The sequence below is a fragment of the Pan paniscus genome, chromosome 5, assembly GCF_029289425.2.
Source record: "Pan paniscus chromosome 5, NHGRI_mPanPan1-v2.0_pri, whole genome shotgun sequence".
NCBI classification, from domain to species: Eukaryota; Metazoa; Chordata; class Mammalia; order Primates; family Hominidae; genus Pan; species Pan paniscus.
Genome location: NC_073254.2, coordinates 179,988,626 through 180,016,249, shown reverse-complemented (window position 1 = coordinate 180,016,249; position 27,624 = coordinate 179,988,626). Strand labels below are relative to the sequence as shown.

The following is a 27,624-nucleotide window of genomic DNA, read 5'->3' as shown; positions in this document are numbered from 1 at the left end:
TCAGAACGGGGAATTCCCAAAACACTCCAGGCTGGAGGTGGCAAAGTCCGGCCACTACCAAATCTGGCTGCCACCTGTTTTTGTAAAACCCACAAGCTGAGAATAGTTTTTTTACATTTTTAAATGGTTGAAGGGGAAAAGAAAGAATTTCTATGACATGAAAATTACATGAAATTCAATTTTTAGTGTCCATAATGAATTTGTTGGCGTGCTGCCATCCTCGTTCATCTAAGCAGTGTCTGCTTTCACACACCCACAGAGTTGTCATTGCAGCACAGACTGTACGGCCCGCAAAGCCAAGAGTGGCTGCTATCCGGCCCTCAACAGCAGCTTCATTGGAATCAGGGGAGTCTGCACTCACTTGGAAATACAGGTTTGAGGTGGGTTGTTGAATTGGCCTTGTGTCTTTGCCTCTCACTGGCAACAGTGCCAGTGCTCCACTCACTGGAGTGAAGATGAAGAGGAGGTTTGTCTTCATCCTTCATCACCCAAGTATTGACTTGGCACCTGTCTCGGGGCCATGTGCTGCCCAGCATCCTGAGAAACACACCGAGTGCCTTGAAAGTACAATAACTCACTTTTTTATTGTGGTAAAATATACATAACATAAAATTTACCATCTGAAACATTTTTAAGAATACAGTACAGTGGGGTTAGCTACATGCCCATTGTTGTGCAATAGATCCCCAGAACATTTTCATCTCCTCAAACTGAAATTCAGTTCCTACTAAACACTAACTCCCCACTCCCTCCTCCCTCCAGCCCCCGGCCACCACCATTCTACCTTCTGTCTCTATGAATCTGACAACTCTAAGCCCCTCATATGAGTGGAATCATACAGTCTTTGTCCTTCCGGGCCTGGCTTATTTCACTTTGCATAATGTCCTCAAGAAATAACTAACATTTGCTTGATGCTTGAAAGTTTACACAGAACTTCTTTGTGCATTATTTCACTTACTTGGCACAGCTACTTCGTGGGGTAGGTTACTTTAATTCCATGATAGCAGATGCCATTGGTCAGCCCTGAAGCCACCCCTGTAGTCACTTGCAGATAGATCCTGTACCTGCCCATGGCTCCCTGTGTCACTCTGCCTAGACATATTCCCTGCTTTAGGCCATGCTCGGCCTGAGCACAGGGCAGGCCAGGAAGAGCTGGGAGTTGACGTCGGGGAGTGATGCTCCCTATTGAGGGGCAGGAGGTGGGGGTCAGCGCCACGGCTCCTTCGTCCTTCCAGGAGGGCAGTTCTGAGGTGGGGCCTCACTGTCCTGGGCCCTTGTTCTCCTTCACTCACCCTTTGCTAACTTCCTCCTTTCCCTGTCTAAATTCCCCACTTTCTCCCATGCTCCTCTGGATGATGGCCACATGAATTACTTGCACTAAATCCTTGTCTCAGGATCTGCTTTGGGTGGAACTCCAACTAAGTCACCAGTCACAGAGACTAACTTGTTGACACTTGCCAAGCTACTAAGTAGGCAGGCTTCTAGTCCTGTTTTCTCATTCCAGAGGCCTCTGCCTCAGGCATTAACAGGCTGGTGTTGGCCAAAATGTACCATACAGGTAATGTTAGCATCAAGCCTGCAAATCACTCCTTCCCCACAGGAATGCCTGCAGGAACAATAACCTCAACCAGGGCACCTTGCAAAGATGCTGAAGACCTCAATCAGACTGCTCTGTAGAAACGTTATACTCAGTGAACTAGTCCTATTTCCAGCAGGATATACCTAATCTGTCAAGATTGTTTATTATAAATAAATTTGGGATTTATAGGTTTATGGGGGAGGGAAGCTGGAGAAAGGGTACGGGTAGTCACATAAGTATATTCTACCCGTGTAATGAACAATGTGCAAAATGGAGGCACCCCCAAACTTCACCAGTTTCCTTTGAGAACAATGTTTCTTTGTATACGTTGCTCAAAACTCATCAGTCAATGTGAAACTAAAGCGTGTGCCAATGTAGGAGAAGGGGACATTTTGGGAGAGCTCAACAAGATGGCAGAATAGAAGATTCTCTGGAACCTTTCCCCCCACAGAAATATATTCCAACTATTCAAAGACAAGAACACCACCCTGAATTCACCAGAACTTTGGGGAGAAGCTGAGAAACCCCCTAGGTCCACAGAATTGAAAGAAGCCAGAACTGGTAAGAGAAACAATCAATTCAGACTGTGCCACCACTCCCAGCTGGCATAGTGTCACTCAGAGAATGTCTCTAGATCCATGGTTTCCAAGGTGACAGGAGAGAATTACAGGTGAGCATTTTATCTCCCCACTGATCTGGTCATCTTCATGGGACACCCACTCTGGCCCCGTCCCACAGGAACCACTGGGAATGCCAGGATAGCTGAATGACCTGGGGTGAACTGGGGACAAAAAGCCAAGCACTGATTGCAGCAACTGGTGTACTGGTGCACTTTGAGCTCTGATCAGTGGGGACACCATGGTGAAGGGACTGGCTGGCACAATCCACAGGGAGGTCCAAATCCCTGGCTGCATTTTCCACGAGCCTAGGTATACTCGAGAGCCCTCCCCTGGCCTGGAAACAACGAAAAGCTCAAGATTAAGTTCTGATACCCACTTACATCTTCCCTGAACTGGGAAATGTTGACAGAGCAGCAATATAGTTCCAGGGCAATGTTTAAGTTCCAGTGCTCACCGCAAGTCTCACTCAGAACAGGAAGAAACAACAGACCAGAGTTTAAGTTCCAATACTAAGTAGCAAAGCTCTGACACCACCAAGAACCCTTAAAAAACTGTCAGAGGTGACTATCTTCTCAATTGCACAGGGATCGACGTGAAGTGCAAGGACTGTGAAAACTCAGGGGAAAACGACACCATCAAAAGAGATAACAAAGCTGTAGCAATGGACCCAGAAGAATTGAAGATCTCCGAAATGTCTGACAGAGAATTCAGAGAATCACAAAAAGTACAGATAGAAAACTAAATGACATTTGGAAAACAATCTAGAAGCAACATGAGAAATTTGACCAAAAAAACCCCAGAAATAATTAAAACTGTTGGTCTCCTCCAGAAAAGAGTGTTTCATTTGTGCCTGGCACTTGCCTCTTATCATTTGAATCATTAGTTTCATGTTGGGTAAGATCTGTAAGTCACTCTGAATTCGCTTTAACAATTCAACCCTTTGTATGAACATGTATATGTACACATTTAAATAATTAGTGTAAGAGGATCTCCTTATCCATGAATGACTGGTTTTAGTAAAAGATTGTTAAAAAGGAATCTTGTTAAAATGAGGACCAAAATTTCATAGAAAATCATGAAAAAAGTGAAATTAAAATCATGAAAATTGTTTTAATTTTGCTTTACTAAAACTCATTATAATTTCAACAACATGCCAATAATTTTAAGCAAATGAGACCCCAATAGCTGATTTTTGGCCTTTAGGAAAAGCTAAGTCTCAGGAGACTTCCTTCCAGAACACAATCACCATGTTGTAAGAAACCCAAACCACATCAAAGGGCCTTGTGTAGGAACTCTGGTCCACCTTTCCAGCTGAGCCCCAGGAAATGACCAGCCTTGTGAGTGTACCACCTCGATTGCCCTGCCTAGTCAAGCCTTCAGGTGGCTTCTGCCTCAGCCAACAACTCACTACAACTACAAGAGACGCCAAATGAGAAACTGAACTCAATCAACCCATGGAGCCTTGAGAAATGACAATACATTGTTGTTTTAAGCCACAAAAGTACTTAATTTTTTGGCATAATTTTTCTTTTTTTTGAGACGGAGTCTCACTCTATCACCCAGGCTGGAGAGCAGTGGTGCGATCTCAGCTTACTGCAACCTCCGCCTCCCAGGTTCAAGCAATTCTCCTGCCTCAGCCTCCCAAGTAGCTGGGATTACAGGTGCCCACCACCACACCCAGCTAATTTTTGTATTTTCAGTAGAGATGGGGTTTCACCATGTTGGCCAGGCTGGTCTCAAACTCCTGACCTCAGGTGATCTGCTCACCTCAGCCTCCTAAAGTGCTGGGATTACAGGCATGAGCCACCGTACCCAGCCAATTTTTCTGCCTTTACTTAATGGTTACTTTTGCTGAACATCAAAAAGTGGGTAATTTTTGCAAAAATATCTAAAGACTTCAGCAGTTTTCCCAAGAGCCTCTCTTCAACATTTGATATTAAAACGCTTCTTTTTGGAAGCTCCCATCTCATCATCATCCTTGTTTATTTACCTCTGATGCAGCTGCTAACCGGTCTAACTCCGCTCCATGCTCTTTTATCAATAGTTGAAGTGTATTTTAGCAGTTCTGTGACACCTCTCTTACCACCTTCACAGAATCCTGAATGTTTGTCAAGATCATCAATTAAAGTTTGAGGACAGTTTGCACATTGACTCTCAGGCATCACAAGACTGATCCACAAAACTGTAGATGAGGCAGCAAGAGAGACTCTGGTGCTAAGCAGGGGGAGGCCTGATGGTACCCATTTTATAAGTGATACATTTGCTAATGTTTTCATAGCAAGGATTTTTGTTTCCCATATAACCTTGCAAAGTTAAACAGTCAAATGTTAGGTTAAAGAGAAAAGAAGCTTCTTGTTTGTGGAATCAAGCAAGCAAATACTTGATTGCTCCCACCTCCTCCTTTCTTCACTTCTACCACCCACTCCTCACCATCTCATTCAGCAGCCTGAACAGCTGGGTGTCTTGTCTTGTGCTGCTCCTCTCCATGAGAAAAAGCACAGGAAAAAGTATGTATGACTTGATGTGTTTTCCTTTCCAGAAGTGATTCCTAATTTAAGAAGAGGTTGAGTAAAAAGACAAATTTCAGCCTAACAGAACTACTCTTCTAATGGTGAAATTGTAGGGACGCCCATAAAGCATCTTCTAAGTGCTCCTTAAACAACTCCATGAAGGCAGCCAACGATCCCATCTCCATCTCCATCAGTCACTGGAGCTGTGAGGCACAAAGAGAGGGGATGGCTGCTGGTGGCTCTCCAGTTGCTCATCTCAGTGCATACAATGCTGTCTCCAGAGAAACAACCAGTATGTGTGGCAGGGAGCAGGCTAGTCAAGGCCAGTGGTGCTGTTCACCAACCCTCCTCCATCCTGATTCCTGAAAATTCTGTCCTCCGTTATCCTGGACTGAAATTGATGGTGCAGGACAGAGAGGGAGAATTGCTGGCGAAATGCCATTGGGCAGGCAACAGGGGAAGGGGTTGGAGCATCTTAGCCAGGGTATCACCTTAGCCAGGGAGGGGCATAGTGAGTTCCCCCTGAGCACACAGGGGAGAGGCTGATATGAAGGAGATGTAGCTAGGTCAGCAGAGGGGACAGCGGGGATGTCTGGAAGAGTTCTTCCAGTTGCTTCTATTCCCCTTGTGTAAAGGGGAGCCAGCCATCATTTGCTGAGAGTGAGGAAGGGAAAGATGTGGAAAGTCTGGGAAAGAAAAGGTATGGCACGGTTATCCAGGAACTCAGCTTCCAGAGGCTCTCCTGAGTCTCTAATGCTTGAGCTGGACGTAGATGGATAAACGGAGTTTGCTAGATTAAAAAAAGGTAGAGCAATCTGTGCAAAGGGAATAGCATAGCAAGGGGGACAGGGTGACCAGCGGTGTACTTCACTGAAAAAAGAATAGGGGCAGGCCCGGCGCAGTGGCTCACTCCTGTAATCCCAGCTACTTGGGAGGCTGAGGCAGGAGAATTGCTTGAACCTGGGAGGTGGAGGTTGCAGTGAGCCGAGATCACGCCACCGCACTCCAGCTGGGGCAACAGAGCAAGACTCTGTCTCAAAAAAAAAAAAAAAAAAAAAAGGAAAAGAAAAGAAAAGAAAAAAGAAACGGTGGGGAAATGAATGGGTTACAAGCACCTGCAGGACATTGGGTCAAAAAGTCCATTAGATGATTGGACACACAGGACTGGAGCCCAGCAAAGGGTTCTGGTCAGCAAATGTCTATTTGAGGTTCATTAATAAGCAGGTGATTATGGATCAGGATCCAGGGAGAGTTCTCAGAAAGAGGAGAGCAGAGGCCCAGCCACTGAATTATGGAAAATGTGTCCATTTAAGGGAGGAGCAGTAGAAGAGGGAGGAAAGAAGTGAGAAGATTCCAATCAGGAAGATAGGATTCAAAAAGAGAGCTGGAGAAAAATGTAGCAAACTAGAATCCAAGAAAAGAGATAATTTCAGGAAGACTGTGGGTATTAAATGCCACAAAAGGCATAGGTAGAAAACAGCCCATCAGATTTGACACTGTGGAAGTTACTCACCTTCCTATCCGGACCAATCTCTCTATGATGGTCAGGCTGCAAGACAAATGGCAGGATGTTGAGGGGTGAATTGTGGCAAGAGTCAGGACAGTGAGTGTGGAAGAGCCTTTCCAGAAGGTGGTTTGGAAGGAAGGGAGGGAGGGGAGATAGAAACTGGAAAGGACTGTGGGGCAAGGAATGGCTTCTGGTTAGGTGGAAGCAATTTGAGTCTATTTATATGTACAAAGGAAACAGCCCAGAGAGGGGTGCAGTGGATTCAACCACCACAGCAAATAAGCTGGGGCTACAGCAGTGAGCAAAGCTACGTCCCTGCCCTCAAGGAGCTTGTAGTCTAGCGTGAAGAGACAGAGAACGAGCAAATAAGTAAATCGATATATGGCATGATGAGTGCTGAGGAGAAACCCCAGTGGGCAGGGGAGGGAACAGAAGAGGCTGCATGCAATATGGGGGTGGCAGGAAGAGCCCCTGCTGCAGTGACCTCTGCCACACAATTTTGTTCCTAACACTTGTCAAACAAACTTGTGTGCAGCCTGGTGTTGTAGTTATGCGGTGTCTCTCTCTCCTATGACATAGACAGCGGCTTCTGCTTCCCCGTCTTTGCCTTGTCCACATCATGGTGTTCTGCAGAGAAGGCTGTGCATGAATCTTTGTAGTAGGAATGCTACAAACCCTTCCCGTTCAGTTAGGACAGGCATTATCCAAACAATCTCCTCCCCATCCCCAGGGAATTCTCGGAAGTGGCACCTAGTAACCTACAATGACTTAGGCAAATTGTCTGAATGCCTAAAGGATACAAATGATTTAGTATTCTCTACATATTTGCAAATTTACTTAAATCTTCTTGTTATAGTTTTAACCTTACAGTTCACTTTGGGAATGGGTTTGGGGGAAGAGAGAAAGAAATTAGTCTTTATAACCCTGCCAAACTCTGAATCCTACCTCCTACCTCTTGGTAAGGCATCATTTTAAAAGGTTAGAATAATTTTTATATTCATTATCACATTTGATTTCCCCACTTTATCTGCAGAAAAACAATAAATAGGGGCTTCCTATTAGTTCACCATATTTTCCTTAGGTAGAAATTCCTTGTATCTGATAGTCTTTAAGGTCCTCTTTGAGACTAAGATCCCCTTAGAGATGAGACGAGGTTGGCCCCCTTTCCCTACCCCAGAGGCCAGCACACAGCACACACAGGAGAGGACAGGAAACAGAGGGGAGTTGCTCTGATCTCCATATTCTGTTCTTTCCCAGGGAAAATGCTCTGTTTTCAACCAAAAACAAGATCATTCTAAATGTCATTGCTCCACACCCCATCTGGGCTCCTGAAAGCAAAGCTGCCTTGTTTCTGAATCAGATGTTGTCACCCACTGAAAAGCCTCCTGCATCCAAGCTTGGCTGGCAGTGGGGTCCTTGCTCGAGGGGACAGACTCCTCTCCCCCAGCGAAGCTGCCCCACACCATTTCTTTTGAGAAAGGAAGAGGATGGGGAAGGACAAGCAGCAACAGAGAACCATTACATCACTGCCTCTCTGACCTTTTAAAGAGCAAATGGTTAAAATAAATACGATCGGGCTCATTTCTATGGACTTGAACATTTTACAACCTGTAGAATCATGTGACATATTGCCCTTTTGTGGAACTCCTAGAAGGGACAGAAGGAAATAAACATAGCTATGCGACGGGCTTCACAGCTAAAACCCAGGACGTGCAGTGTCTGGAGGGCAACTCATGGCAGGCAAGAGGCAGAGCCCACCCTGGAGTGCTGAGTAAAGATTCTGAGGAAGTCATGCAAGGATCTGTCATGAGCAAAAATATCAGAGTCCTCCAGGATGTGACCACATTTTCATTAGCCCTTGCCACTGAGCCTCCTTCCAGGTGTGATGAAAAAAAAAAAAAGCCTCAGGAGGAGAGGAGGCAGACAGGTGCAGAGACCCGCACTTGGCTGCAGGTGAGAACTCTGGCTACAAATAACCCACCTCTTCATGGGGGAGGAAGGTCCCAGTCACCCCCAGGAAGTCATAAATTCAACTCCATTCTTAAAAATGTTTATGCAATCAAAGGATTTCAAAACACAGACTTTCATTTCATCTAGTATTCCCACAGAGGGAAGGGGAGCCACGAGAAACTCCTCTACTGGTGGCCAAATGTATTTCTTCACAACCTGAAATGATGCACTAGCACACGGCTTGTTAGATCATAACATCCGCAATGTTTTTCAATAGAGGTGTAATGCCATGAAATGCTTTCATGCTGCAAGCAAGAAGAAGACCTTCGTAAATTTACATTCAATGTGTAAAAACACATAATAACTTCTATGCATGATAGAGCTGTGTGTGTGTGTGTGTGTGTGCTTTACAAAACAAAAATTTATATCTTGTCTACCATTGAAGGGAGTGAGGAGAGACTGATATTTGTTGAACATCCACAATGTGCCAGGTGCTTTACAAGCCTCATCTTCTCATTTCATCCTCACAGCAGACCAAGGAGGTATAGACTATTGCCGCGACCATTTTATGAGTGAGAAAATGAGGCTCTGAGAGGTTTAACAACTTGCCTGAGGTCACACAGGAAGCGACCCTTGTTCTTCCTGCTACATCAAGCTGCCTCCTCAAGTTCCAACAAATAGTTTTGTTACCTTGTCCCGTACACATCTGTAAATCTTCCTGCAAAAGTCATTTTTATGGTTCATGGTAAGATGCTGCCAAAAGAGCTGAAAGAAATAGAGTCTTTGTCAAGTACAGAAATGACAGGTCATTTCCAGAAGATACAGTACAAGAGTTCAATTTCATCATTAATTAGTATCTCATGCATATGGGATGAGATGTCCTTCTGTATCACATTTAGGAGATACTTAAGTCATATTCCAAGCACAAACTAAAAATGACCTGTGCTCCACCATTTTTATCCACAACTTCCCTCACAGTTCTTAGACGACAGTCTCAACTGTGACCGTATTACAATTGTCTTCCTGGCGCCGAGGTTGCATTTCATCTTTGAAAGCCCTGGTCAGAACAACTTTTAAGGACTCCTTGAATCTCTTCTTCTTACTGCTTCCCACAAAGAAGTAAATGAAAGGGTTGGCGCTACTGTTGATTGTGGAGAAGAGCAGGGAAATGTGGTGTAGGTTCCCAAAGGTCGACCAATACTCATAGTACAGCAGGTAAAGGAGTCTCATGGGCATAGCGAAGATGAGGAATATAATGATGGTGACCATGATGACTATGTAAAGCTTGGAGGAATGGGAAGCCCACGTGTTCTTCCGGATCTTCATGACCAAGATGGTGCTGGACACCAGCATGAGGGGTGTGAAGACCAGGAAGCTCAGGATGGCTATAAAGATGATGACTGCCCGGCAGTCACTCCGAGAGTGACTCTCTTCTTCTCTGTCGATGCACATGACATACTCCATGGTGGTCACCAAGCAAGAAAGAGCCCACAGAAGGGCACAGACCAATGCCGACTGGTACTTGGGGCGATGGCATCGGTACCAGATGGGGTAAAGGACTGACAGGCACCTCTCCACACTAATGGCCGTCAGCAGATAGAGGCCCGTGTTGTAGCCAAACAGAAAAGTCACTGATAATGTGACAATTGTGTAGTAATGGCCAGAAGAAAGCTCATAATCTAAAGCATAGTCGATAGACAAGATGAAAATACAGAAGAGCAGTGAGATGTCTGCGATAGATAGGTGGGTGATGTAGACAGTGAAGGGATTTCTTCTCATCCGGAAGCACAGGAACCAGAGGAGAATCCCATTCTCAACAAAGCCCACTGGGGAGATGCTCATAATGACCCAGTGCACGATGGGGATTTGCCGATGTGCATTCCCGACTGAGGCGTTCCTGCCAGTTGAGATGTTCGTGGGTTCCTCAACAACAAATGATGTCACGTTTGACCCATCCATGAGGAGGCCTCAGGCTGGAACTCTTCAGGTAATTTTCTGTAAATATGTCCAGAACAAAACAAACACAAAAAGCCATGAAAATTGTTGAATTGGAATAAAAGGGAGAAATTCAGCTATAAATCATAATCTTCATGTTATTTAAAAAAAGTTTAACAGACTCTACAGTTATCTTTGTCACAATGATAAGATTAGGCCTTTAGGACCTGATAAGAAAGGAACTTAGACCTGATAAGACTGAGAACTGATTGAATGACCCTTCTGGATCCCCAGTGATAACCATTCATTCTATATCAGTGTGCTTGTGGCTTAGTGCCAAAAAGGAGATGGCCAGGCAAAAGTGGCCGAGTGCCCTGTGCGGGACCCATTTCCAGTTCTGGCCTGAGCTTTCCTAATGGCATTTTGAAAATCATTTCATCTTCTGTGCCTGCATTCATTTGCCTGAGGGACCAGGTTGACTGCATTAAGACTTGATGACAAAACGCATGTCTGGGCAATGCTGCCACTGTCATTTTTTAATACATGAAGTGCCATAAGCAGTAAGGAGAGGGAGTGCCTGGGACAATGGGTTTAATACTGTACCAATATTGCTTAAAGTGTGAACAATCAAAAGGCATTTATTTTACACGGCTTCAATATCTGCGACAAAGCTGGGCACCTGCTCAGACTACGTAAGCCAGGCAAGCCATTGATGTGTGGACTGGATGGAGAGCCCTAACAAGACGTATGTACGTCCCCACAGACCACAGGCCAGATGGTGCGGGAAACACCATCGCCAGATGCCAGACAAAGCACTCAAAAAAAATTTTTTTTCTAGTTTGTGTGCATGCATGTGTATGTGTATGTAGTAAAACATTGTTCTTTGCTTTCTGAACTTTGTCCATTAGAAGTTGATCAAAATAACTTTTTTTTTTTTTGAGACAGAGACTTGCTCTGTCGCCAGGCTGGAGTGCAGTGGCGAGATGTTAGCTCACTGCAACCTCCGCCTCCCAGGTTCAAGCGATTCTCCTGCCTCAGCTTCCTGAGTAGCTGGGACTACAGGCGCGTGCCACAATGCCTGGCTAATTTTTTGTATTTTAGTAGAGACGGGGTTTCACCATGTTGGTGAGGCTGGTCTTGAACTCCCGACCTCAGGTGATCCACCTGCCTCAGCCTCCCAAAGTGCTGGGATTACAGGTGTAAGCCACCGTGCCGGCCAATCAAAAGAATATTTTTAGTGAATAGATATCTGTCTTTTCCTCCTGAGCTCACCTGAAGCAGAATAATACATAAATGTGTTATTTTGTGGCACTTGAATGGCTCTGGTGATATTAGACATTTCTAGAATCAAGTCAGCAGAGCCCCAGCATGTGCAGGGCCCTGAGCTGTGATCTCAGTACAGCCGGGCCTGGACCCTGGACCAGCAGGTAGCCTTTGGGTTGGCGAAACAGGTGTTTCCTTCCAGCGATGTGATCCAGGCACCCAGGAGGACACTGCCTCCGTGGTCCCAATCACACCTATCCCACTGACACTTCCCTCAGCTGTTCTAATGGGATGCAGGAAATTACTTTCACTGGAGGAGAGCTTCCTTTTACTTCATAATTAGTAGACAGAGACCCGGATAAGAACCCACACAGGATGAGAGCTCGCATGCCCTGTCATACCTAACCAAAGCCCTGCTGTAGAGACCAGGCCTCGTTAGAAGTTTGCAAGTAAGACCACCATGTTCCCCAAATTCTCCCCCCACACATTTAGCCCATGCCAGGCACTGTGCTAGGCACTGGGACATGGCAGTAAATAAAACAAAGTGCCGGCCTGGTGGAGTCTGCATCCCAGTGGGGAGGCAGTCAAGCAAAATACAACAACAGCAACAACAATCAAACTGATGTCAGTGCGTGAACAGTTCTATGGAAAAAAGTAAAGCAGCATTAAACGAAAGGAGTGGCAGGGACCTGGGGGTTCCATCGTCCATAGTGTGATGGGAAACGTCTCACTCATGAGGTCACACTTGGGCAAAGACACGAAGGAAGTAGGCGACCGAGGCCAGCAGGTTCTTGGGGGAAAAGTATTCCAGGCAAAAGAAACAGCAAGTTCGAAGTTCCAGAAGCAGGAGGCAGCCAGGAGTGAAGAACTGCAGAAAGGCCAGCAAGGCAGGAACGGCCCGGCAAGGAGAACAGTCAGGTGCTGAAGGCAGGGGTCTTTGGCGACCAGGTCCAAACGGGCTTTGTGGGCTGGTGCTTTTACCCCCAGTGAGACAATAAACCACAGGAGGTTCTGAGAGGAGGAATGTGGTTAACTTGGGGGACTGAGGCGTGAACAGCCTCGGTATGGCCCCTGTGTTCAGGTGACACTCTAGGGGCCATGGCAGGAAGGAGGAGGCCAGGTGGGAGGTGAAGGCACTGGCCTAGACACAGGGAGGATGTTAGCATAAACCAGGTTGTGGCAGAGGTAGTACTATCTGGTGGGAGGTCTTTGATTTGATTCACTGACGGAAGAGATACGTGTTGTGGTAGAAAGAGAGGATACGTGTTTAGCCATTTGCTGAATGGACAGGTGCAGGTGAAGCGGGTTAGCAGGGCCTGTGGAGTTCGAGAAGCCTGTGAGGCAGCCAGGCCATGTCCAGGGGAGCGTCAGGAGCCGGGGGAAAGTTGTAGCTTGGGGATATAAATGTGGGTGTTGTATGCAAACAGGTGGAATTTGAGGCCGTGAGGCAAGATGAGGGTATCTGTGAGGCAAGATGAGAGTATCTGTGAAATACGGGCCATTAAAAAGGAGAAGACATTCAAGGACTGGGCCTTGAGGCATTTCAAAGTTAGAGGCTGGGGAGATGAGGAGGAAGAAGGAGAGGAAACTGCGGATGGCCTGACAGAGAGGCAGGAGGACAACTGGGGAAGAAGCGCTCCCAGGAGGCCAAGTAAGAACGAGTTCAAGGGGAAGAAAGTGGAATCAACTGGGCTAATTTCTACTGCAAGTCCAAGTGGGCTGAGACCCGGAACTTGATATTGACCATGGGGGTGGAGCCATTGCTGACCTTGGTAGGAGTATTTTCAGCAGACTGGACAAAATGAACGCCTGATGCAAGTGGTTGAGAGAGAATGGGAGGAGAACAGGTGAAGACAGTGAGTGTAGACAACCCTCTTGGGGGCTGTGGGGTTGAGAAGTGATACATGGATAAGAATTATACATGGATAGAAAGCAAATAACTGAGGAGTCAGGAAGTAGGGGTCTAGAGCTGGGAGGAGTCACAGCCTTGCCCCAGCATAATTTATACCTGGGGAAGGGGAAGGCAGGGTGTGTGGCTGCAGATCCGGTGAGGTGGGTAGATGTGGTTGTGGGAGTGCCCAAGGCGAGAAGTTGTCTTCTGAAAGTGCAGTATCTCTTTTACAGTAAAGTAAGGAGCAAGGTCATCAGCTGAGAGTGAGGAGATGTCCAGGGTTTAAGGAGAGAGGGCACGATGTGAAATAAATGAGGGAAAGAGAGGGCTAGGGACATACGCAAAGTGCAGGATCTCCAGCCAGGCCAACCTAGAGCCCGCCCAGCTTAGTGCTCGGGAACCTGGGAGAGACTACTCAGCCTCACCTGTGCTTCTCTACGGCTTAGTTCAGCTGTCCAGGTGCTGACATGGAGAAAGAGGAGAGGTGGATTTAACCAGGGCTGGGGTTTACCAGGCGGGTACGACACAGAGTGGGGGTCAAAGGAAGCAAAGCACATAGAAGGGAAGGGCTACGATGATGGACTCTGGAGCCCAATGGGGTTAGGAGAAAAATGAGGGCACGAGGGAGGTAACAGACGTGAACAGGAAATAGGAGCTACATATCGGAGGTCCCAGCGACGTCAGGGAATCATTGAAGTCCCCGTACTAAAGGCACTGAAGGGGAAGGAGGAGGTGGGGGCTGGAGAACGTGACGCTTAAAACTGAGCTTGGGGCAGTGTAGTTTTGGGGTTATCAGTATTAAGTGCAGAGTGTGACTGTGGAAAAGAAGGGCTGAGGGAGAGTGGAGGATAAGATCATTTGAGCTGAGAGCAGAACCTGGAGCCACAGGGCTGGAAGAATTATCCACAGATGCTGAAATCGCTGAGAAATAGTGTTGGAGACCAGGAATATTGTTGGAAAACGTGGCTGTAATCCAGGTGCTGAAATCGTCAAGGAATTTGGGACAGCAGCCCAGGGGTCCGAACCAACCACAGCAAGGAGGGTGGGAGGCGATACAGTGGCCAGCATGCACTTCAGAGACTGGTGTTTTGTTGCTCCTGCTGCTGCTGGTGTTGGAGAGAGAGGAGAGAGGGAAGAAAATTCAAAGTACACAAAAGGTAGGGGTAACAAGGGCCTGGACCAGCGCCGTCCAACAGAAACACAACGTGGGCCACCTGTGCAAGTGAAGTTCTAATAGCCATGTTAAAGAAAGTAAAAAGAAATCAGCAAAATCCATTTTAACAACATACTTTATTTAGCCTAATGTGTTTAACATATTATTTCAACACGTCATCAATACCAAAAATATGGATGAGGTATTTCATGTTCTTTTCCATGCATTAAGTCCCCCAGATGCAGCGGGTATTTCACTCTTGCAGTGCGTCTCACTTCCGATGAGCCTGGTTCCCTATGCTCAGGAGCCTCATGTGACTCGGGGCTCCCATGTTGGCCAACACAGGTAGACAGCCATGGCAAAACCAAAGTCGCTTATGCAAGGAAGCCAAGTGCTTTCATCTTTTAATTACAAACCTAAACCAAAGACCAGAGATGTAAATTCAGGACCTAATCTGAGTTTTTGAGGTTACTGACAAGATCCTCTTTCTGCCTCTGGTCCATGCCCTGGGATCTCTCATGGACCACATCCTTCAGCTGCAACTTCTTGCTGTGTGGAGAGAGCTCTCAGTTACCCCAGGTCACCTCCCCTTCTCTGTCACCCTGCTTGCTCATCCCAGATTCAAGGCATGCTCTATTTTTACTACTGACCCATTCTCCCAAGCGGCCTGTCCTACCCTTTCCTTTTACAATACCAGTTTCTATTTCTGTATTCAACTTTTCTTCTTTTCCCCAAAAGTTTCCAAATAAATTCACAAAATTCATCTGAGAAAGGTGTTTCAAATTGCATCTTCTTTCATTAATTTTTTTTTTTTTTTAGAGATAGGGTCTTGCTCTGTTGCCCAGGCTAGAGTGCAGCTGTGTGGTCGTAACTAATTGCAGGTTGAACTCCTGGGCTCAGGTGACACTCCTGCCTCAGTCTCCCAAATCACTGGGACTACAGGTGCATGCTACCACACCTGGCTTGTGTTTTATTTTTATTTTTGTAGAGATGGGATCTTGCTATGTTCATACCCAAGACATTTCTCCTTGTAACAGAGCAGAGTTAAAATTTTTTAATTAAAAAAAAAGTTTAGAGATAGTCTCACTCTGTTGACCAGGCTAGAGTACAATGGTGCAATCATAGCTCACTGCAGCTTCAAACGCCTAGGCCCAAGCAATCCTCCCCTCTCAGCCTCCTGAACAGCTAGGACAACAGGCATGCACCATCACACCTGGCTAATTTTCTTTTTAATTTTTTGTAGTGTTGCCAGGCTGGTCTCAAACTCCTGACCTCAAGCAATCCCCCTGCTTCGGCCTCCCAAAGTGCTGGGATTACAGGTGAGAGCTACTGTGCCTGGCCTCAGAGTTAAAATTCTATCTTATTGACTGTTGTGGACGGAATTGTGTTCCTTTCCAAAATTCATATGTTGAAGTCCTAATCCTCAATGTGACTCTATTCCGTGATAGGGCCTTGTAGGGAGGTAATTATGGCTAAATAAGGTCCTAAGAGTGGGGCCCTAATCCAATAGAAGTGGTGTCCTTGTAAGAAGGGGAAGAGACATAAGAGATCTCTCTCTGTGAGGGCACAGAGGAAAAGCCATGTACGGACAGAGGGAGAAGGCAGCCTTCTGCAAACCAGGAGGAGAGCCCTCACCAGACCAGCCCTGATGGTGCCTCGATCTTGGACTTCTGGCCTCCAGAACTGTCAGAAAATACATTTCTGTTGTGTAAGTCACCCAGTCCATAGTATTTTGTTACGGCAGTCAGAGCAGCCTAATACACCCACTAAACAGCAAACTCCTTGAAACCAGGACCTTATCCTTTTTGCATCTGAATCTCCAACACTTGCACACAGTAGGCATTTAATAAATACTTATCAAACTGTTTCAAGAAATAAAGCCCATTATAACAGTTCTAAGAATACACTCTGCTTCCCCACGAGAGAAAACCACCACTTTCAGTGCAGGGCATCACACTGAATAAACATGGGTTTCTAATGGTTAGAGCACAACTCATGAAGCACATACAGTACTCAGGCAGACTTTGATCATGATGCGGATTTTAGTCATGATTGGAATGCACATAAAAAATTCCATTAAAACTAGTTCTCATTCAAAAACGAATCATAATCCTCCAAATTGTTTTTATAGCGGGGTTCTATTTAAACGAACACATTGCTAAAAATCACATTCCCAGTCTTACCCAACTAACTGAGTTTCGGTCTCTGAAGTGAAATAGCAGATGGCGAGAAACGCCTTGACAACAGCCGGCCCTACGTGCTCGTCACCCTAGCCCTTTCCTCCCCCAGCTCCTTGGTCATTTTGTGGATTCTTCATCTCTGTCGGTGGATGACTGACGGGGATATTTGAGGTTGGGAAGTGTGAGGAGAGTAGAAGGGTAATTGCTGCTAGCTGACAAAACAGTCTAGCTCAGAATAATTTAATGTTGGCTCAGTGAGCCTTCCCCAACAGCAGAGAGAAGACCACACAGTTGAGATCTCAGAAAGCCATGCAGACGAGGTAGGCACTTGCACTGCAGGGTGAATCAGTAGGGTAACTTCTCTCTGGGTCAACTCAATTCTAGGACCAGAGGCTCTCTGCCCAGACATGCCAAACATTTTTCATTTTTATTATTATTATTTTTTGAGATGGAGTCTCATTCTATCGCCCAGGCTGGACTGCAGTGTCGTGATCTCGTCTCACTGCAACCTCTCCCACCCGGGTTCAAGCGATTCTCCTGCCTCAGCCTCCCAAGTAGATGGGAATACAGGCACCTGCCACCAGACCCACCTAATTTTTGTATTTTTAGTAGAGATGGGGTTTCACCATCTTGGCCAGACTGGTCGTGAACTCCTGACCTCGTGATCCACCCGCCTAGGCCTCCCAAAGTGCTGGGATTACAGGCGTGAGCTACCGCGCCTGGCCTCATTATCTTTTTTTTTTTTGTTTTGAAACAGGGTCTTGCTCTGTCGCCCAAACTGGAGTGCAGTGGTGCAGTCATAGCTCACTGCAGCCTTGACTTCCTGGGCTCAAGTGATCCTCCCACCTCAGCCTCCTGAGTAGCTGGGACTACAGGCACTCACGACCATGACAGCTAATTTTTGTTGTCGTTGTTGTTTATTTCTTACAGAGATGGGGTCTCACCATGTTGCCTAGGCTGGTCTCAAACTCCTGGGCTCAAGCCATCCTCCTGCCTCAGCCTCCCAAAGTTCTGGGATTACAGGCATCAGCCACCACACCCGGCCACCAATCATTTTTCTTACACAGCACTTGCATTTGCAGGGATGCATGTTTACCTGGCAGTGACAGCCTAGGGTGGAAGGATAGCTCATCCTGACAGCCCTCAGTGGCCTCTGGAGTGGTCAATTACACTGCAACGGAAACCTCAGTTGGGAACAGATTGCAAAGACAGCCAAGGAGGTGACAGCACCACGACTGGTCAGCATTACTGGCAGCATCACAGAGCATCTTCCCTCCTCTCTTTCTTCTCACAAAAGGGATGTCTAGGGAGAAAGAAATAAGTTAGACTGTGAGAATATCGCAGTGTGGGGCTCTTGGGGCCAAAGCACCTTTCCTTCCATCCTAGCTTTGGAGCCTTGAAATCAGCTTGGGAGGCTGATAAGGATGACATCATTGCCCCCTTTTTAGAGGGAAAAACCTAAGGATTAAAAAACATGCCAGGCTCAGAGCCACCGTTTTGCACAGCCCAAGGGCCTACCAACTGCCTTTGCTCCAGTGTGTCTGGTGCTCCCTGGGTCCTGCAGGGCTGTAGTGCCCAGAAACTTATGTGGATCTTAATCACAGTGCTGGCCAGGCAGAAATCCAGGTCACTTGACTTCTGATCATGAGCTGAGACAGTAAGAAGAAAGAAGAAGAAGGGAGAAGGGAGGAGAAGGAGAAGAAGGGAGAAGGGGAAGGAGAAGAAGGGAGAAGGAGAAGGAACGAGGAGGAGGAGGAAGAGGGAGGAGGAGGAAGGAGGAGGAAGAGGGAGGAGGAGGAAGAGGAAGGAGGAGGGAGGAGGAGGAAGAGGGAGGAGGAGGAAGAGGGAGGAGGAGGAAGAGGGAGGAGGAGGAAGAGGGAGGAGGAGGAAGAGGGAGGAGGAGGAAGAGGGAGGAGGAGGGAGGAGGAGGGAGGAGGAGGAAGAGGGAGGAGGAGGAAGAGGAAGGAGGAGGGAGGAGGAGGAAGAGGGAGGAGGAGGAAGAGGGAGGAGGAGGAACAAGGAGGAGGAGGGAGGAGGAGGGAGGAGGAGGAAGAGGGAGGAGGAGGAAGAGGAAGGAGGAGGGAGGAGGAGGAAGAAGGAGGAGGAGGGAGGAGGAGGGAGGAGGAGGAAGAGGGAGGAGGAGGAAGAGGAAGGAGGAGGGAGGAGGAGGAAGAGGGAGGAGGAGGAGGAGGGAGGAGGAGGAGGAGGGAGGAGGAGGGAGGAGGAGGAAGAGGGAGGAGGAGGGAGGAGGAGGAAGAGGGAGGAGGAGGAGGAGGAGGGAGGAGGAGGAAGAGGGAGGAGGAGGAAGGAGGAAGAGGGAGGAGGAGGGAGGAGGAGGAGGAGGAGTCGTAGTCTGGAAATCACTGTTCTACCAAACCCCTCAACTTTACAGGACAGTGAGTGGTTGTTGGAGAGCCTGTGAGGCAGGCCAACCTTCACAGCCAGTTTGAGAAGCCCTGTGGCCCAGCGTGCCTGGTCTTAGCCCAGAGCTCTCTACACTACACTCTGGGGCCTAATCCTATTTTTAAGACTTTACCGTTTATAGCCTCTCTATACTTCAGTTTTCTAATCTAGTCTGCCTCTAACCTTTCCTATTTAAGGAATTAAAGTCACCATATTGTAGGGAATATTTTTTATTAAGACTTGTTTAGGCTGGGTGGAGTGGCTCACACTTGTAATCCCAGCACTTTGGGAGACCGAGGCAGGCAAATTACCTGAGGTCAGGAGTTCAAGACCAGCCTGGCCAACATGGTAAAACCCTGTCTCTACTAAAAATACAAAAATTAGCCAGGCGTGGTGGCATGTACCTGTAATCCCAGCTACTCGGAAGCAGAGGCAGGAGAACCACTTGAACCCCGGAGACAGAGGATTCAGTGAGCCAAGATCGCGCCACTGCACTCTAGCCTGGCCAACAGAGTGAGATTCCATCTCAAAAAAAGAAAAAAAAATAAGACTAGTTTAATTTCTAGTTGTGACTTTGCCACTATGTGGTCTCTGCATGTGAAGTAGTCCACTGTGAAGCAGTCCGCAGGGACTGATCAAACCACTCCTGCCTGTTCAAAGAGCTCTGCCACCAAAAAAATGATTACCCTGAAACCACCTTTGCAAAAATTATAACAGTGAGAAAATTACGACAGTGTGAGATCTCACCTAACTGATTCCATCTTGCTTCTAAACTCTAAGCTGCCCCTGTTCATTCCTGAGCATAGCCTGAACTAACTTTGGAAGAAACTTAGTTTATAGTTTAACTTTGAAACAAAGACAATAACAGCCCTTTCCCAAAACAAACCCACTTCTTGCCTGGGTACCAGAATGCCTTTGTAAGACTAACAAGTTAGGCACAAGATTCAAAATTATGGTTTAGGAGTCATGCAGCCAGAGGCTACAAGATTCTCTACCTCCCCATTACTCCTAGGAATAACATCACTGTTGTAAAACCTGTTATTTGTGCTCAAGACATTTTTCAGACCCTGCATTCTGATGCACCAGCTGGTGCCACTCAGACAGATAATCTGCCTCAACCAGTTCTGTGCCCAGAAACAGAAGACTGCAAAAACAAACCGCTTGAACTTCCTGTGACTCCATCCTCCAACCTGACCAATCAGCACTCCACATTCCCTGGTGCCCTACACACCAAATTATCCTTAAAAAAACCCCAGTCTCCGGCCGGGGGTGGTGGCTCAGGCCTGTAATCCCAGCACTTTGGGAGGCCAAGGCGGGCGGATCACAAGGTCAGGAGATCGAGACCATCCTGGCTAACACGGTGAAACCCCGTCTCTACTAAAAATACAGAAAAATTAGCCGGGCGTGGTGGCGGGCGCCTGTAGTCCCAGCTGCTCAGGAGGCTGAGGCAGGAGAATGGCGTGAACCCGAGAGGCGGAGCTTGCAGTGAGCCGAGAACTAGCCACTGCACTTCAGCCGAGGTGACAGATCAAGACTCCGTCTCAAAAACAAACAAACAAACAAACAAAAAAACCCAGTCTCTGGATTTTCAGGGAGACTGATTTGAGTGGTAAAACTCTGGTCTCTAGTTTAGCTGGCTCTGTATGAATTAAACTCTTTCTCTATCGCAATTCCCCCGTCTTGATAAATCGGCTCTGTCTGGGCAGCAGGCAAAGAGAACCCTTTAGGCAGTTACAGTCCCAGCAGGGCTCATTTTATAGCCTCTTTAATCTTAACACAAAATGGGGATATTTTCTTTTAAATGTTTATCACCTTTCTTCTAATTTTAAAGCAGTATGTGCTCATTGAAGAAAATTCAGAAAATCCACACATACAACTACTATTAAAAATTAACCTGATTCAACATTTAGGATATTCCATTGGTCTTTGTTCAATGTCTTACACACACTCGTTTTTAAAATTGAGATTGCATTTTATAATCTTTTGGTATCCTTTCTTTCTACCTTTTTTTACTCAGTATCATATTGTAAACATTTACTCATGTCAGTATATACTCTAAAAGTATGACTTCAGTATCACTAACTGAAGGTATCATGATTTATTTATTTATTTATAATTTTGAGACAGGGTCTCACCCTGTCAACCAGGCTGGAGTGCAGCAGTGAGATCACAGCTCACTGAAGCCTCAATCTCCTGGGCTTAAGTGAGCCTCCCAGGTAGCTGGGACTAGAGCACTTGCCACCATGCCAGCTGATTTTTTGTATTTTTTGTAGAGACAGGGTTTTGCCATGTTGCCCAGGATGGTCTCAAACTCTTGGACTCAACTGATTCTCCTGTCTTGGCCTCCCGCAGTGCTGGGATTACAGGCGTGAGCCTCGGTGCCCAGCTTTCATTATTCATTTTTAATAATCCCCTAGCCTTGGACATATCCATTTGCTTCTGATTTTTCACCGCTATTTTTAAAAACAAAGCACCGTAATGAATTTATATGGATGCAAATTTTGTGCACATCTCTAATTATTCCGCTAGGACATATTTCTAAAAGTGGAATTGCTAGACCAAAGGGTATAAACATTCTTCAAGATTTAAATGTGTATTAACAAACTGTCATCCAAAATAACCATGCCAATTATATTAATACCAACATCAACAGTATATAAAGTTTTTTTTCACAGCATATATATGTTTCTTTTTCTACAACATCTTCAGTTTCTTAAATTCCCAAATTTGATAGATGATAAAAGATACCTTGTTTTAATTTGCATTTATTTGATTCCTAATGAGGTTGGACATTCTTTTATTTTAACAGTTGCTTGTATTTTTTGACGGATTGTTTTTTCATACTCTATGTTCATTTCTTTTATTGAACTGCAAGAAACATTTGTAAATATGGCAATTTGTTATATGTTATACGTTACAACATATGTATATGTTATATTTTTCCCCAGAAACTGGAGTATTTTATAAAAGACATGAAAGGATGCAGCTTGGAGTTTTCTTAAAAACACTTTCTTATTGGTAAAGTCAGACCAACCTGTGCTGATCATTAAGACTTAGAGCTTGAAAAAATCATGCAGATACTGCAAACCACCCCCTTGTTTTTCCAGGTGAGGAACTTAACTCAGGACTAGTCCAAGGTTACATACTCAGTAACAAAGGCAGCAGCAGAGCCTGGATTGCCCCAGGTCCAAATTGGCACTATTTCTAGCCCTCCCGTGCCCCACCCAACATACACACACACCAGCTCATTGTCAACAGTCCGTCTACGTGTGAAGTTCACACACCCATTCATGGGGCTGTCAGGACTTTTGGAACATTTATTAATGGCTTTTATGTCACCAGAAGCAACCGCACAATCAACTGGGTTGTTAGTAATTAAGATCCTTAAAAGATGGAGTTTTTAATTTATCAAAGGATGGATCTTATTTATCAAAGAATGGATTTTTATTTATTAAAGCACCATCTACCCAATACCAAACCCATAACCAAAACAACACAAACACACAGGAATGAGTTGTTTTCAGAAATATTGTCTCTGTTTTCACTTTCTTCTGTGAAACAGAGTGGCTCCTAGCTATCACTGTTATCAATAAACACATCTATTGATGAAGGACACCATGCTTCACCATTATGGGCAAAGATAATTGATGTCAGAGGGGGCAATTCAGGCATGTCCTTTCATCAGAACAAATAAGAGAAAGGAGCCAGTGCATTCAACAGCGCAGCGCTCTCAGCCAAGTCCTCTAGAAGCGGTTGAGACAAGATCTGGGGCTCGAGCCCCTCCCCAATGCATGAATGTTGCTATGGAACCCCACTTCACGTCTCCTCGCCTCTGTCTCCGAGATGATGCCAGAGCCTAGCATATTTCTTCCCTCTGGCTCTCCTCCTGCTTTCCTGCAGTTCTTCTTCTTTCTCCTTCACTGGATCTCTTCTTACACTGCCCTTTGCACCTTGGAGTTCCACCAGGCTCCATTCTTTTTTTTTTTTTTTTTTTTTTTTGAGACAGGGTCTCGCTCTGTCGCCCAGGCTGGAGTGCAGTGGTGCCATCTCCACTCAATTCAGCCTCCACCTCCCGGGTTCAAGTGATTCTCCTGCCTCAGCCTCCCAAGTAGCTGGGACTACAGGCACCCGCCACCACACCTGACTAATTTTTTGGTATTTTTAGTAGAAACGGAGTTTTGCCGTGTTGGCCAGTCTGCAGGCTCCATTCTCGACCCTCTTCCCTTCCTACTCCACAGACTCTCCTTGGGTGGTCTTGTTCAATCCCACCGTTTCAACCATCACCATTGTCTGATGAAATCCAAATGCACAGCTTTAGCTCACACATCTCCCCAGCATGTCAGACCCATATAACCAAACGCCCTGGGTATCTCCAACTGAGCCTCATCAGGTGGCAGAGCAGCCTCAGTGGGCCAAAACAGCAATCCAACCTTCCCCGCTGGTCCACACTTCCTCCAATATGCCTAATAGCCTTCCAACACAAAAAACTGGACACTTTACCATAATCTTGTATGTCCCCTGCCCTAGTGCCTAGAATCAGCCATTTCTCCAAGGAGCCCTGGTTCCTTTCAGTAAATAATTATATTTAGAAGCCAAGATCTGGGTGTAAAATGTGCTCATTGCATGGAGGCTGTCGCTGCTCCCAGCCCCTCTCAGTGGCAGGGCTAAGGAATATATGGACATAGATACATTTATGTATAGTCATACATACACACACCTACGGCTGTATTTCTATGTCTTTTTATATCTTTATAAAATATATACATATAATCATAAATTGACACCAATATCTCCAGTTTTGACCTACCACCACTGAATTCATTTGAGTTTTCTCCCTCTCCATATTTGTAACTCCCTTCTCTGAGAAACCTGGCTTCCTTGGCCCTCTATGCATTTACTCATTTGATCAACCCACCTATGAATGGTTGCCTATGTCTGCCACTGCTCTTCCCCTGCCCCTGCACAGATGCCCTCCTCACTTTGTTGGGCCCTTTTACTTCCTGTTGGACCAGTGCTGCCCCTGCCCCCTACCCTGAGACACAGACCTCACACTGCAGGAGCTCCAACACCCAGCACCAGTTCCCTGTACCCCCCATGCAGATATCCTGCCCTGCCCAGCACTGACATCCCCTGCCATGTCACCACTGCCACTGCCCTCACCCCGGCGTAGCTGCCCCCATGGGGATGATCCTTGCCTATTCAGGCTCCAGCACCTCACACAAGACACCATAAGCCAGGGTGACCATGGTGGAAAGTAGGACTTAACACCCACCACCTTCCTGCAAAACTCAAAGAATCGTGGGCAGTATCGCATCTGAATGCAGAAGAGACTTTTGAGAAGAGGGGTTTTGACATTGATCAAAGTACAGTGCAGAGGCCACAGCCTATTCTGCTTGTGCCTACGGCTGCTTGGCCTGGGAGCTGCACTTTCAGTCCAACTGACCACGAGAGGCAAGTCCTCCATCAAGCAGATTAACCCCACTGGGTCTCAACTGCTTCACATGCTGGCATTTTAATGTAGTTTTGAAAGGCTGGGGTATAAGAAATGCTAGAGATTGAACAGCACTTTGCCAATATGAGTCTCATGGAAATGCCAAACTGAGATAATGAATCAACAAGCAGGGGAAACAAGCATGGTGGTTTCCATTGATGTGTAAGGATGTGCGCTTTGCAGAGCCTGTGTCCTGGCAGGTCCACCTGAGATTGCTGGCTGCAATTACCTCTCAATGAAAGTGAGAGGAACAGATGGGTGGTGGAGCTGATAGAAAAAACAAGGAGACTCAGAGTCAGCAGAGAGTTCTAAATGCCATACATTTATGCTGCTCAAGTGTTCTCTAGAGACCTCAGAAGCCAACAACCCCTTCCACATTCCCATTCAGTTGAGCACAGTCCTCCCATGGCCCCAGATTCCCAGCCTAGCACATCACTCTTAGAAGAAAGAAAGAGGGGGCTGGGGAGAAAGGCAGGGAGAAAAAAGGAAAGAGAGAAAAGCCAACAAAACTCAGGTTGGGGGAGTGGGCCGTCCGAAAGCGCCTGTTGTTCCCAGGCAACTTAAAAGAGAGCCTGACCCTAGGCTGGATTTCTAGGCGTGCAGATCCACAGAAAAGGGCAAATTCTTCCCTGTGTGTGTGTGCAGTCACCTGCACAAACAGAAACCCATTTGTGAGATGGAATTTCCATGGCAGGCAAGGGCTCCGATGGGAATGTACAGGGCAGGACCATCTGTCCTGGTATTAAATGCATCATTCCCGTCTTCCCCACACTAGGGCCATCTGTACGCAGAAGCAGAGACTTCTTGCTCCCTTTCCAAACATACCACAGGATCAATTTTGAGCCCTGGTCTAAAAGGGGGGAAGGTGATTTTGTCCCCTAAGGGATGTTTGGCATGCCTGGAGATATTTTTGGTTGTCACAATGGAGAGGAGTGCGCTACTGGTATCTAGTTGGTAGAGGCCAGAGATGCTGCTAAACATCCTACAATATACAAGACGGCCCACACGGCAAAGAATTACCCAGCCCAAAATGCCAGTAGTGCCGAGGCCGTGGCACTCTGCTAGAGGCCAGCTTCTTACCACCTTTTTACTGCTGCACCCATAGCAATCTAACAACACACTATACATTCTCTCACCAAATTACTCCTAAGTATCCTGGCTGGGAAGTGTTGCTAAGACGCTCATACCAAAGATCAAGACTGGGCAGGAGATTCCTTTTAACAGACATCTTGTCACCAAAGGAATGCATATGGCTTCATAAGCAACAGAAGCTAATACTGATGCCAGTGCCCACTAAGGAAAAATGAAGAAAAATCAATACAGCTTGCCCCTGTGATGCCAAAGAGCTGATAGCCAAGTGATTTCTCCAGAGGAATCAAATTCAGTAACAACCCTTGCAAACCTCAACTTCTTCATCATTCATAAGCTTTCATTAAGTAGCCTTGAAAACCTCCAAGTCCACCATTCGAACTGTGAATTGGTCCTAAGACTCTTTCCCCTGCAACGAGTTAAAAAAGAAAACGCTACTGCAGAAGTTTCAACCCTGAAGTTGAAAAACAATGTCTGGGAACAGTTAACTCAGCAAAGAAGTAAATTTTCCAAAACAAAGGCAGGAGGAAAGAGAAGTTTTTGCCAACACACACCAACGGCAAACATCTAACACGCCGAAAAAAAAGAAAGAAAGAAAAACCAGCACAGAAAAGAGTTACCCAAGAAATAGCTTTTTAAAGAGAGAAAATCTTACTCTGGTTGTCAAGGACAGCTAAGCAATGAAAAACTGGGACGCAGACTCACTGGTGTCATTTGCTCAGGAAGGGTCAGACGTGGCCAACAGGTTGGCTGCCCCTTCACATCTGGGGCATCAATGCCCAGCCAGCCTGCAGGGTCTCCGGTCCCAACATCTCGAAGGATGGCTGCAGCCTCTCATCTCTGAAGGAATCAGAGCTGCTCTCCCACTGCTGAAAATATTTGAGATGTGCCAAGCAGATGGTCCCACGCTTATCAGCAGAAGCTTCCAATGGCATCATTCAGTGACACACTCAAGTGAAAATCTTCACGCCAATCCAGAGCGGGGTGTGAGCTGGTGATAATGCAAGGCAGTGGACCACCTTGAACCACTAAGGCCAGCCAGGGCTAAAGAGAAAGATGACGTGGAGAAATGCCACATGGAAGGGCAAAACCCCATGTGTAGTAGAAAGACAGAACACAGCTCAAATTCCCAGCTCAGCTTCTAATAAGTTATGTGACCTCTGCCAAGCTCTCTAAGACTTGGTTTTCTCATCTGTAAAACGGAGCTAATAATATTAACTCAAAACCTAGTAATGATGAGATGAGTCTATGTATAGACCCAGAGAGACATACGGGAGACACATGGCTAGATAGTTAAGGATTTGTTCCCTTCTCCAACCCAGTTTCGGAGAGTATCATGCTCAGTGTAGTATATAAGACCCGTAGGATGCTATGAAAAGCAAGCAAGCCAAGGAGTGTGTTCAGGGGTGAAGGCAGGGGTCTGCACCATTGGCCATGGCCAGACTGCTTCCCAGCCTGGTCCGGGGGCTCCTCCTGGGAGCAGCTGTTTCTGTTAGATGCCGACTCTCACCCGTGCAGTCAGGAACATGAGAGCAAATTCCTTTTCCCCGATCCCTGTTCTGCATTTTTTGTGTTTTTGTTGTTGTTGTTGTTTGGTTAGGTTTTTTGTTTTTCTACCTTTTAAAAACCAAAAATGGCCAATATGTTACCCATTTTTCAAATAACCCAATGTGAAGCCCCAAAGGCTGAGAATTCTGGATCTCTTGGATCTCAGGTAGCCAAGTCTGAGATCCCAAGCCTGAAGACCCACCCCTCACTCAGGGTAGCATTTTCTCTTGTTTAAAGGGATTCCTTCATAGATATTGTGCCAAAGTATTAAGAACCCCGGGGACCAACTATATCAAAAGGGGTAAGAAGGCAGTTTCAGACTCTGTGGGAAAGCAGACATAGGAACCCACAGATGAAGTTCCCCTCCGACTGTTTTCGTAAGCAGGAAGACCATAGTCCCAGGGCAGAGCCAAACTACTCTTGTGGGAAGCCTGACCAGCAGCTCGGTCCTCCCAGTGGGAAGAAGAAAGGGGAGAGAAGAGAGCTTCCCCTGAAGCCAGCAGGC

General features: G+C 46.4%; 1 protein-coding gene across 3 annotated transcripts; it reads right to left on the bottom strand.

Moving 5' to 3' along the window:
- Nucleotides 1-565: 565 nt before the first annotated feature.
- On the bottom strand, nt 566-26,610 carry MAS1 (MAS1 proto-oncogene, G protein-coupled receptor). Of its 3 annotated transcripts, none has more exons than XM_034963190.3 (3): nt 26,227-26,610; nt 17,685-17,891; nt 566-10,161 (listed from the first exon to the last, which is right to left on the bottom strand). In XM_034963190.3, exon 3 carries the CDS (start codon nt 10,123-10,125, stop codon nt 9,148-9,150), a length of 978 nt encoding a protein of 325 aa, XP_034819081.1. In that variant the 5' UTR covers nt 10,126-10,161; nt 17,685-17,891; nt 26,227-26,610; the 3' UTR covers nt 566-9,147. The 3 variants fall into 3 exon arrangements, 2 of the variants coding, with proteins under 2 accessions (XP_034819081.1, XP_003807446.1); XM_003807398.5 differs by having other exon boundaries at nt 26,277-26,610; XR_004672243.3 differs by lacking the exon at nt 566-10,161 and adding an exon at nt 14,516-14,824 and having other exon boundaries at nt 26,277-26,610.
- Between the last annotated feature and the right edge of the window lie 1,014 nt (nt 26,611-27,624).

Coding starts and splice junctions, on each gene's coding strand:
- MAS1 (XM_034963190.3), bottom strand. CDS start 10,125: ATGGATGGGTCAAACGTGACATCATTTGTTGTTGAGGAACCCACGAAC.